General features: G+C 38.9%; 1 protein-coding gene across 1 annotated transcript in view; it reads right to left on the bottom strand.

Annotated features, from left to right (window-relative positions):
• The window catches only part of RIMS2 (regulating synaptic membrane exocytosis 2), a 374,923-nt gene that overhangs the window by 126,137 nt on the left and 236,300 nt on the right, over positions 1-12,486 (bottom strand). The window contains 2 exon segments of the mRNA XM_061611686.1: positions 618-718; positions 8,309-8,329. Of these exon segments, the coding sequence (XP_061467670.1) occupies positions 618-718; positions 8,309-8,329 (122 nt within the window).

Below are 12,486 nucleotides of genomic sequence, written 5' to 3'. Positions count from 1 at the left end.
AATTTCTCTCTTTATAGTTGCTAAGTTTATTTCCTATTATTGGTCTATTCCATCACATAACTAATTGGTCATTTATCACGTTCTGAAGCAGGCAACTACTTCACATTCTTGATAGTTTCTATTCCTAGCACACCAGCTTATTTATATTCCATAAGAGCTTAACACAATTAATTATAGAATTATAGTTTTAAAAACCTGTTCAGAAACTCCTGGCTAGGATACCCACTGACATGGTATTACCCTCAAACCCCTTTTGCATATGCCGAACACACTTTTTTGAGTACAGAGAGAAAGGGTAATTTTTCTGTCTGGCAATAAGTGTCATGCTTCATGGGGTTCCACTCTTGAGGATCCTAACCTTCAGGTGGGCTTTTCAGAAAACAATTTGAGACAGACTGCTACTAAAAATGGAAGCTGAAAAGCCTTTTAGCATAAGATAGTGACCTTGCGCAAAGGTGCAATCTATTGAATTCAGTGGGATTTATTTTCAAGTAAGCATGTACAGGATTTGGCTCTTAATTACAAATGTCACCCATGCAATTACTACTAACGTTTCACTGCCTGATTAGGTTAGACAGTTACACATTTTGCTGTGTTTCAAAACAAAATGCCCTTGCCTTTGAATGATAATCTTGCTCCAGCCTGGAGTCTGATCCTGCTACCTGTTTGTACTTGTTCATTTTCATTTGGCGATTTCTCTCTTCTATATCCGCAGCATCTGTCAAATTCAAAATAAAATAGATAATTTGCCATTCTTTTTAAAAAATATTAATATAAGCATTTTTAGACAAAATGGAGAACACACGCACACACACATAACACCACCATTGTGAATCTAATTGTTTAACTTCAACTGTGTAGGCAATAAACATAAGGTTTTGACAAGATTTGTTGTTGCTGCTAAAATACCCAAGAGAAAATACAAACAAACCCCTTTATTTTAATGAACCAGCAACACATGGAACAAACATATAGATTTCCAAAGTGAATAATGATATATGATACCTACTATGAATTTGTTATCCTTTTTTATGTGCCAGTAATGGAGGCCAGATTAACATGATCAGTCAACACAAAATGTTTGCCCATAATGTTTATATATAGAAGCTGTCCTATAAATGTGATCACACAGTCTTGAGATGATGTTTCCTGTATTATTATTTTATGTATTTTATCAGAGATATCCAACTAAGTCATACCCAAAGTACACCCAATGAAGTCCATTAATTTCAATGGGTCTACTTTGGGTATATCTTAGTTAAATATCTCCCTGTGTTTGGGGGCTTAAGGAGAAGTTTAACGGACACCTATAACCACCATTTAGCATACTTTAACATATAACATGAGTGATGCTTAAAGCATTTGGATGTATTACCAAATACGGTGGCTTCTAGAGGCACGCAAGAATGATTTATGAGAGTAGCCCTTTTTACTCTTAACAGAAAATTTAAGAGTAATAGCTACTTTTCCCTGGATTAAATGTTAGCATGTAGAAGCTAACAAAAAGTCTTCCATTAATGGCTCCAGTATCCATGTGGTAAGAAGGGCCCAATAATCATTTCACCAAGCCAATTTAGGAAATAACAATTGCAAATATCATGTAATAATGTGCTTCTGTAAACCAGCAGTTTAGTTAAGCAGAAGGATATTGTAGTAACAATCTGGAACGGAACACCACTGCAGTCACCTTTTGGAAATGTATAAACAATATCAGAATGGAGATCTATGAGAGGGAGAGAATGAGAGCATGCATGCAATGAGGTGAGAAAACATATTTTTAAATGGCAAATTGTGCGGATACCCTTGCTAAAAGGAACTTTTCAAAAATATATGAAGACTTTGCTGAGACTTAAATGTGCTTAATTTTCTCTGGACTGCAACCATAATTTGGTAACTGTGTGGTTATGAGGTTTGCTCTTCTCAGACATAAATCAGAAGTACATACAATCATTTAAGAATATGCAAAACAAAATTGAGAACACTAGAATTAGGCCCAAATATTTTAGCTATAATATTTAAGTGTATTGTAACTGAAAAATATTATCACAATATATATTTTAGATAGCAGCTTCTGTAATCAGAAGAAAAATTAGAAAATCTTCAGTAGAAATTATTATTTTGAAATGGAAATTGCTGCTACTGGCCATTCATTTAGGAACCTAAATAAAAGAACTATACCCAAAATTCAGATACTATACCAATTTTAGTAACTTTTCTATTCTCTCTTAAGCAGAGTTACTGTTATAAACACTTTACAATGCTTTTAATATACAATCTCAAATGTGAATATGAATTAACTATGTTCCTAGGTAACGCACAAAACATACATCACAGAAGCAAGCTATATAAATAGTATATTGCTGCTTGCCATTTTGTTGTAAAGTAGTTGTATTGGATTTTGATCCCCTATCCCCCTTACTTTGCTCCTAGATTGTAACACAGTTATAATGCCTTTAGTGCAGTGGCAACTACCCTTTGAAAATCCCTCCCATTATGGATCAGACAGGCACCATCTCTATAGATTTTGGCACCTATTGCAAACTTTCCTTTTTCAACAAGACTGAAAAAGTCCCAGTCAGTATTTGCACTGGATTTGAATTGTTTTATATATGAAATTGTTGTAATTGTTTTTATATATTTTCTTGTAAACCGATTAGCGGTTTTGTTACAATCAAGCAGTATATAACGTTATTAAATAAAATAAATAAAAATATATGTAATTGTTTTATATGTTTTTATTGTTGAAGTTATTATTGTTAATTGCTTTGAGATGTGTAATGGGAAGTGATTAATAAATGGCATAAATTAAATAAATAATGGAGACATGTTTATCTGCTTCTGTTCAAACGATTACACATATGCAAATGAGCAATCCCCTCCCCTTTCTATTGGAAGGGAGGCAACTCTTATCCAGGCTTATTTATTTATTTATTTATTTATTGCATTTGTATACCACCCCATAGCCAAAGCTCTCTGGGCGGTTTACAACGATTAAAAACATTAAAAACAAATATACAAATTTAAAAACACATTTTTCAAAAAGCAATTTAAAAACACATGCTAAAATACCTGGGAGAAGAGGAAAGTCTTGACCTGGCACCGTAAAGATAACAGTGTTGGTGCCAGGCACACCTCATCAAACAGATCATTCCATAATTTGGGGGCCACCACTGAGAAGGCCCTCTCCCTTGTTGCCACCCTCCCAGCTTCCCTTGGAGTAGGCACCTGGAGGAGGGCCTTGGATGTTGAGCATAGTGTACAGGTGGGTTCATGTCGGGAGAGGCATTCCATCAGGTATTGTGGTCCTAAGCCATGTAAGGCTTTATAGGTTAAAACCAGCACCTTAAATCAAGCTCGGAAACATACAGGCAGACAATGTAAGCAGGCCAGAATTGGTTTTATATGTTTGGACCATCTGGTCCCTGTTACCAATCTGGCCGCTGCATTTTGCACAAGCTACAGCTTCCGAACTGTCCTCAAAGGCAGCCCCACATAGAGCGCATTGCAGTAATCTAACTTGGAGGTTACCAGAGCATGGACAACTGAAGCCAGGTTATCCCTGTTCAGATCGGGGTGTAGCTGGGCCACCAACCGAAGCTGGCAGAAGGCACTCCGTGCCGAGGCTACCTGAGCCTCAAGTGACAGAGATGGTTCTAGGAGAACCCCCAAGCTACGAACCTGCTCCTTCAGGGGGAGTGCAACCCCATCCAGAACAGGTTGGACATCCACCATCCGGTCAGAAGAACCACCCACTAACAGCATCTCAGTCTTGTTTGGATTGAGCCTCAGTTTATTAGCTCTCATCCAGTCTATTGTCGCAGCCAGGCACTGGTTCAGCACATTGACAGCCTCACCCGAAGAAGATGAAAAGAAGAAATAGAGCTGCGAGTCATCAGCATACTGATAGCAACGCACGCCAAAGCTCCGGATAACCGCACCCAATGATTTCATGTAGATGTTGAACAGCATGGGGGACAGAACTGACCCCTGTGGAACCCCATCCTGGAGAATCCAGGGTGCCGAGCAATGTTCCCCAAGCACCGCCTTCTGGAGCCAACCCACCAAGTAGGAGCGGAACCACCGCCATGCAGTCCCTCCCATTCCCAACTCAGCCAGTCTTCCCAGGAGGATACCATGGTTGATTGTATCGAAAGCCGCTGAGAGATCAAGGAGAATCAACAGAGTCACACTCCCCCTGTCTCTCTCCCGACAAAGGTCATCATACAGGGCGACCAAGGCTGTTTCCATGCCAAAACCAGGCCTGAAACCCGACTGAAATGGATCCAGATAATCGGTCTCATCCAAGAGTGTCTGGAGCTCTTTAACCCAAAGGCTCTTTTTCAAGGAATGTAGACAAAGTATTTAACCCTTAAACCTTTAATAATGAAGCCATTTGAAGCCTGGTAGTTGTATGAGAAACAAATTGCTCTGTTGTGGTCATATTGCTCTTGTGATGCCAATCATGTCTATCATGTCAACAATGCAACTTGTTATCAAGAGTCTGCCGCAGGATGGCACTTATATTCTGTTTTCCAAAACAGATCTACATGTTTGTGATGGTGGCAGTGGTGGTGAGTTCTTTAAAAGTAGAACAATATAGTGATGGGACAGTTGTTAGTTGTACTGCTTACCCCAAAGTAGCCAACTCCACTATTTTTGGAAAATAGCAGCTGCTGAAACATACCATTGCAGCGTTTGTTTTAAACACTGAGCTTCTAGCCTTTTCTAGATTTAGGAAAGATTTCAAAATACTATTTCTCTTGAAAAAGGAACAAAAAAACCCCGAGGCTCTGTACCTGAATTACTGTTATTATTGTTTTCATATAATGTTATAATTTCTATGGTCCCACCATCATTTCCCATTTCCTGAGCTGACAACTGATAACTACTCTCATGGCAACATGTAGAATAATTAAGTCTCTGACTGTATGGATTTTTGTATGTGTGGCATTTTAAGGAAAGTCTTTTGTATCTCCTCAAGGAGATTTGAGCACTGTGTGTGTATCACTGAGTAGCGAACAAGTGGCTTTGTTGGAAAACTAAATAAGATCCTACCTCCAAGATTATAAACAACCATGTTGAATTCAAATGTATAAAACATTTTAAAAGCAAAAGAGATGCAGAGAGCTGGATTGGGCACTGAAGCCTAAAATGTGTACAAGTGAACCTACCTATAAAACTAGCATAATGTCTCTGTAATTCCTTAGACTATGACATTGAACAAATGCTAGATTCAGTATGCCCCTTCCTAAATACTTGCTTGATGACAAAGCAAAACTTTTGCAGCCTTCAAGTACCTGCAGCCTCAATCTGAAAAGGCCAGGCTCTTGGGCCAGAATGCCTATGATACTGTGTAGGACTTTGTGGCACACCAGTATGCTTCATTAACTCAGCTAAGAATATGGCCAGCTTAAGTGACCAGCTGGGGTGCTCATGCAGTCAGGCCCGCCTTGCTTAGGACAGTGATTAGATGTCAAAATTAATGACAAGCCTGATGGGAGATGTCACTTCTGTACCATTTAAAGGAGCATAATTGCTAGTGTGATCAGTGTAATTAAGCAGTTGTAATGAAGAAAAAAAGATGACCTATGTTATTTTGACTTGAGAGCTAAAAAGGTTATTTCCTTTCAAAATGTCATCTTTCATATGATTTAAAAGGTCTTTTGCTTTATTAGTATGCATGTTCAGCTTAGTTTACAAACCTAGTGTGCCTCTGAGGACGATTGTTTTAAAGGCAAAAAAAACTTGTTCTTTTATGCTGCTAAGCAGTGGATATCCTGTTTCTGGTTGCTTTTCAAGGTTTTTGTACAGGCAGATTTTCTATCTTTGGGCCAAAACTTCGTATTCTCAAGTCTAGACCTACTCTAGATCCAAAGCAATCCCAAACTCCCTTTGTGCCCGACTGGGCATGGTGGTGGATTGGGTGGAAGTGTCCCTCTACTGCCAGCCTCTGCCTGTGGAGTGATGCCAGTGCAGTGAGTGGACTCAGACTGGGCCCAATGTCATCATGCAAAGGCAGTGGGGCTTGGGATCCAGTGACTCCTGGACTAGCTCAGACTTGCTCCTCCCTGCCCCTGGAAAGCCCCATTTTGGGCCTGCTTAAGGGTATGACCTACAGCCTGTGGACCTACTACTTGATATTAAGGACGGAACAGAATGGCTAGTTCCCTGGGTCTAATATCTGATAAGCTGGTTATGGTGGGCCATGTAAACTGTGGTGGCTGGGGCCTTGCAACTAGCGGCTGCCTGGAGAGACCATGAAGTGCTGGAAGGCTATCACCACCAGGGCTGCCAACAGCGTCTGTTTCTTCTGGGCCCAGGGCCCCCAGGGCCCCCAGACTCTTAGTTTTCATTTTTTTAAAAAGTAGTCTGGATCAAGAGAGATATATCAAAATGTCAGTTGCCCCCCCACGTTGCAACTTCATGTTAAAAAAATGAGCTAGTAGCAAGCTGCTACAATCCCCACCCTTTCAAGTTTTTAGCCAATAAATGAACTCAGAGTTGTGATTTACAAGGAATTTGTTGACTTCAAGGCAAATGCTAGAACTCCTTGCAAGTTCTGAAAACATCTGCTTTTTCCTGCTTTTCTGTACATCACATGAGTTCAGTACGCTTATAGCAGCATGTGTGCCTGCCCATGCCCACTTTTCTCTCTGTGTACACACATTCAGCAAGAGGTCCAGAACAGAAGGTCACAGCAGGATCTTGGTAGGCATTCATAATACACCATTTAAGTGATGGTGATAATAAAAGTATACCTGGGTTTATTATTTACTTGCAAATAATATATTATACATTTTATCTATCAAATAATTTTTGAACAGAAATAAAAAGTGTACATGCAGCTTATGATGCTATTACAATGTGTTACAGTTTTCTAAACATAAGAAGTCAAAAAAGTTTAAATTTTCCTGGGCTGTTGAAGAGGGCAGTTTATTTGTCTAATTCATATCCTGTTTTGAAAACTTCTCAACATGAGGCTTTAATCCTAGACTCAATTTTCTGGGAGTAAAACTGCAGTGCTAATCCCACATACGTGGAAGCAGAGCTTGGAAAAGTTACTTTTTTCAACTACAACTCCCATCAGCCCCAGCCAGCATGGCCACTGGATTGGGCTGATGGGAGTTGTAGTTCAAAAAAGTAACTTTTCCAAGCTTTGCGTGGAAGTAAACATCACTGAATTCAATAGGACTTACTTTTGAATAGACATAGCAAAAGACTGTGTTGTAAATCTTTTTCTCCCTCTCCAATCCTATTTTTAAGCAAATACGCAGGCTTATATATCCCTGTTAGGTGGCAGGAGACTAATACTGATTTTTAAAAAAGTACTGCAATGACCAACTGGTTTTCACAATAAACTATTATTTGGGGTGTACATATTTTGACATCTCAAGTGTGTCTGTATATGGAGTCTTTCCAACAACCCTGTGAGGTAGACTAGGCTGAGAGTTGGTTCACTCAAGCTGCATATGTTCAGAGAGTGTGTGTATATTAGCAGGTTTTGTGCGGGGTTTCTGTTTGTATTTTGCTGTGAAATATCAGAACTGTGGAATGTTGCAGTTAAAGCAATTGGGGTGGCTACTTTTGTGCATGTTTTCCTCCTCTTCATTATATTGTTTGTAAATATAATATATTTGCACCTTGCTTTTCTTCTTGGGTACTCCCTCCCCCTTTTATCTTTGCAATAAACCTGTGAGGTAGGTTAAGTTGAGAGTTGGTTCGCACAAGCTGCACATGCTTAGTGTGTGTGTGTGCGTGTGAAGTTTTGTGAGTTTTTTATTTTGCTGTAAAATATCAGACCTGTGGAATGTTGCAGTTAAAGCTGAGAGTTTGTTCAATCAAGCCGCATGTTTTCTTTAGCTGTTCCTCTGTTTTTAATGTTATTTTAATGTTTAAATGTTATTTAATAATTATATGATTATGGTTTTTGAACCATTTGCAACTGTTGCAAAATGCCTTGTGAGGGCAGGAACTCTGAAAGGCTGGTTAAAAATATGTTAAATAAATACATGTTAAATCAAGACTGTGGATTCAAAATAACTGTTCATATTGGTAATATATGCACATAAACAGCAGTCCTTGCCAATAGATTGTGGGGAGATGGGTGGAGTGGACAGGCATGTAGGGGGTCCAATATACATACAGTGTACTAGACCCAGGAAATCCTGTTGGCACCCCTAATTACCACAAATAGGGCTATTTGGGGCAATAATTTCAATACAATATTTGCAATGCAAGGCATACAGTACATGCATACAGTGCAGTATATAACTGAAGAAATAATAAAACATTCATTGAATTGCCCTACCTTCATCCCCATTTTGTGGCACTGCAATGTGTTAAAAACAAAAGAAGGGAAGAGAGAAAATGCAAAAATAAAAATGGAGATAAAACAGAAATAATGGATTTTAAAAAATAAAATAAGCATGAATAAAACTCAACAAAACACTTATTTTGTTTAGCCTGTTAAACAAAGCCAGTGCTCCAGTTTCACAAATGTATCCACATAGTGCCAATGTTCCTGGGTCCCAAGTACAGAGGAAACCCCTGGGCATTTGTTCACTTCTAGAATCCTTAATGCTGTCTACACAAAATGCAGCACAATAGGTGTCAGATATAATTAGCTTATGCTTCATTTTTTGTAGAATGACAGGTGAACATAAAAGAAGTATGCATGCTGTATTTTTAGCAGAATCTGCACAATATGTAGCCAAGTTATACTAACAGAAAACGGAATGATCCAGTTTTGTTCCCAATAACTACTTGAAACTTTGTGTGTGTGTGTAAAATCAATTTGCAGCACGGCTTACTCTTAAGTGTTGACTGGGGTATGGCTTTCGCTGTAGTGTGAGCTAGCCATGTTAGCTGTACTATTGAAGAAGCTCTTCTGTATTTTTTTGTATATGCTTCCATGTATTAAAACAGACACTGCTTTGGTATTTTATATGTTGAGTGGCATCGAAATTCCTACAAGTAAGTAAGTACATAAATAAATAAATAAATAAAGACATGAGTAATAATTTTGGCTAGCTGGAAACAGTGAACCAGAAAGAGGGTGCTTTTAAAATACTGAACCAAATACTCAGTAGAGAGACTACAACGGAGCCACTGGGAGAGACAGTGCAGCAGATTTTTGGGAAAGCTTAATTAAATATCGAGTAAACTGGGTACACATATATGGTTATTAGAATGAATGAATTGAGTCTGCCCAAAATTCCTTTGGCGTACAGGATTCCTGGAACACATTCTCAATTTGCATGGGATGCAAGCAAGATCAAACGTAATGCCAGAGCTTGGACCTAAACACTGGTTCAGATAAGGTGGGCCATCTTGAATTATGCTGCCTAGTCTGTTTAAATGATCCCACAAGCCATGGTTTAATCAGCTGAGGTGAGTCACATATAATATGTAAGGGGACCACCAGTCTTGATAAGTGCCATACCTTCTTGGTGACACTGATCTGAACACTTTCCACATGGTAGCAGCGCAGTACTGAGCCCCTTACATATATATACATATACTCACGGAGGCAAAGGGATGAATGCATGTTAAAATGATAAATCCACCCATTCACTACACAGTATACAAAACCAAGTTATACATTTTTACAAGGATAAAGAGGACAGATTTCTCCATGGATATAAGTAGACATTTGAAATACATTTTAAGTGAGATATGTGCTCCTAAGAATTTCATTCTATCAAAAGAGTAGCCAGTCTCTACGGAAACATACAACAGTTGATACTCTGAGCTCTAAAGCTGATTATTCACATATAAACACTTTTTGTCAGGATTTATATTGTAGCTATAGATATAATTTTGTAAAACTCTTATTTCATTACAAACCAGTAATGCTTTTTTTAACCTAACAGAACCAAATGTTGCAAAATATACAGATTCCAATTCAACTCTGGTTAAGCACAAAAAATGTTGTCTACTGCACTGAATGAGGAGGAGCATCCCCATCCCCATTAAAGATATGCATTCACAGTAGCTATTTGCATGGGAGATGGATTCCAGTGTGGATCTCACTTTCTGCATTGTGGCAACAGCATTTAATAGTGACATGGCACACTTTCCAAAAAGAGGCACACAATAGCAATAGAGGAAAAAACTGATCACACACTGAAACAAGATGTGCTGATAATCATGGGGGACTGGAATGCAAAAGCAGGGAACAGAGAAGAACTAGGAATTATGGGGAAATGGGGCTAAGGAGATAGAAATGAAGCAGGAGAAAGACTTATTGAATTCTGTGAAGCCAATAATTTGTTTCTTGCAAACACATTTTCTGAGCAACCGAAAAGACAACTGTACATATGGACATCACCAAATGGTCAATAAAGGAATCAAATGGATGATATAACTAGTAGTAGAAGATGGAGAAATTCCATACTTTCTGTGAAATCAAGACCAGGAGCAGACTGTTAAGAGTTGCTACCAGCTACTGAGACTGAATCTGTCTGAGTTTTGACAAACATTTGTCAACAAATATGGAAAACTAAACAATGGCCCACAGACTGGAAGCGTTCAATATACATCCTAATTCCAAAGAAAGGGGATCCCAGAGAATGCAGTAATTATCAAACTATTGCCTTAATATCCCATGCAAGTAAAGTAATGCTCAAGATTCTACAACAAAGGCCATATATGGAGCAAGAAATGCCAGACTTCCAAGTGGGATTTAGAAAGGGAAGAGGCACCAGGGAAGGGAAGAGGCACAGGGGAAGTGGCAAATATATGTTGGATAATGGAACGGAGCAAGGAATTTCAGAAGGAAATCACCGTATGCTTTATTGATTACCGCAAAGCCTTTGATTGTGTAGATCATGAAAAACTATGGAATGCCTTAAAAGAAATGGGGGTGCCACAGCATCTGATTGTTCTTACAGAACCTATACTCCGGACAAGAGGCTACTGTAAGGACAGAAGATGGACAAACTGATTGGTTCCCAATAGAAAAGGGTATGAGACAGGGGTGTATTTTATCACCCTATTTGTTTAATCTATATGCAGAACATATCATACAAAAAGCGGGATTGGACTAAGATGAAGGAGATGTGAAATTGGAGGGAGAAATATCAATAATTTAAGATATGCAGATGATACCATACTCTTAGCAGAAACCAGTAATGACTTGAATGCTGATAAATGTTAGAGGAAAGCACAAAAGCAGGACTACAGCTGAACATCAATAAGACTAAAGTAATGACAACATAAGATTTATGTAACTTTCAAGTTGACAATGAGGGCACTGAACTTGTCAAGGATTGTCAGTACCTTGGCACAGTCATTAATCAAAATGAAGACAAGTAAAAAAATCAGAACAAGGCTAGGACTGGGGAGGGCAGCTATGAGAGAACTAGAAAAGGTCCTCAAATGCAAAGATGTATCACTGAACACTAAAGTCAGGATCATTCAGACCATGGTATTCCCGATCTCTATGTATGGATGCTAAAGTTGGACAGTGAAAAAAGCGGATAAGAGAATAATCAACTAATTTGAAATGTGGTTTTGGAGGAGAGCTTTGCAAATACCATGGACTGTGGAAAAGACAAATAATTTGGTGTTAGGACAAATTAAACCAGAACTATCACTAGAAGCTAAAATGATGAAACTGAGGTTATCATACTTCGGACACATAATGGGAAGACATGATTCACTAGAAAAGATAATAATGCTGGGAAAAACAGAAGGGAGTAGAAAAAGAGGGCCAAACAAGAGATGGATTGATTCCATAAAAGAAGCCACAGACCTGAACTTACAAGATCTGAACAGGGTGGTTCATGACAGATGCTATTGGAGGTCGCTGATTCATAGTGTCGTCATAAGTCGTAATCGACTTGAAGGCATATAACAACAATAACTTTAGTAACTTAATAACCATGCATGCTTTCAAGAAGGCACACAATGGCAACATAGGAGTTGAGCTATAATGCACATCTGGTTTGGGGGGAAAAAGAGACCTAAAAGAAAATAACCCAAATGAGATCCTCTAAGACACAGAGGTCCTTTCAGAAGTAAGTTTTCACAGATTTTCAACACAATTATATGTTGAAGGCTAAACTACACAATCAGAAAATTCTCATAGTACAGTCCTTCTTGAACTATACTACATCAGACTGAAGGTAAGAGAATTACATGCAGGACCAGTCAAGAAATTTTGCTGCCTGAGGCAAGACAAGATGGGACCTCCCTCTTCATTCCATTTACTAAAGCCAATTGACAGGTAATTGAAACTTCAGCACTGGTCAGGGGACGGCATCCTCCACTACAGCTAAGGGCAGCAGGTTACCATGTAGCACACAAAGCATTGTTCTCCAACACTTCATTGCTGCTGCCGGCTACTCAGCACGTGCTGCCTGAGGCAGCTGCCTCAACTCAGTGTGGCACTGATCACACACTTGAATGCTCTCCTGTATCAAAAGCTCCATGCCAACAGAAAACATGTCAAGAAAAACAATAGCCTTAAATTCTTAGGAGGAG

Source organism: Rhineura floridana, chromosome 1, assembly GCF_030035675.1.
Source record: "Rhineura floridana isolate rRhiFlo1 chromosome 1, rRhiFlo1.hap2, whole genome shotgun sequence".
Classification (NCBI taxonomy): Eukaryota; Metazoa; Chordata; class Lepidosauria; order Squamata; family Rhineuridae; genus Rhineura; species Rhineura floridana.
This window is presented reverse-complemented; position numbering and strand designations above follow the sequence as displayed.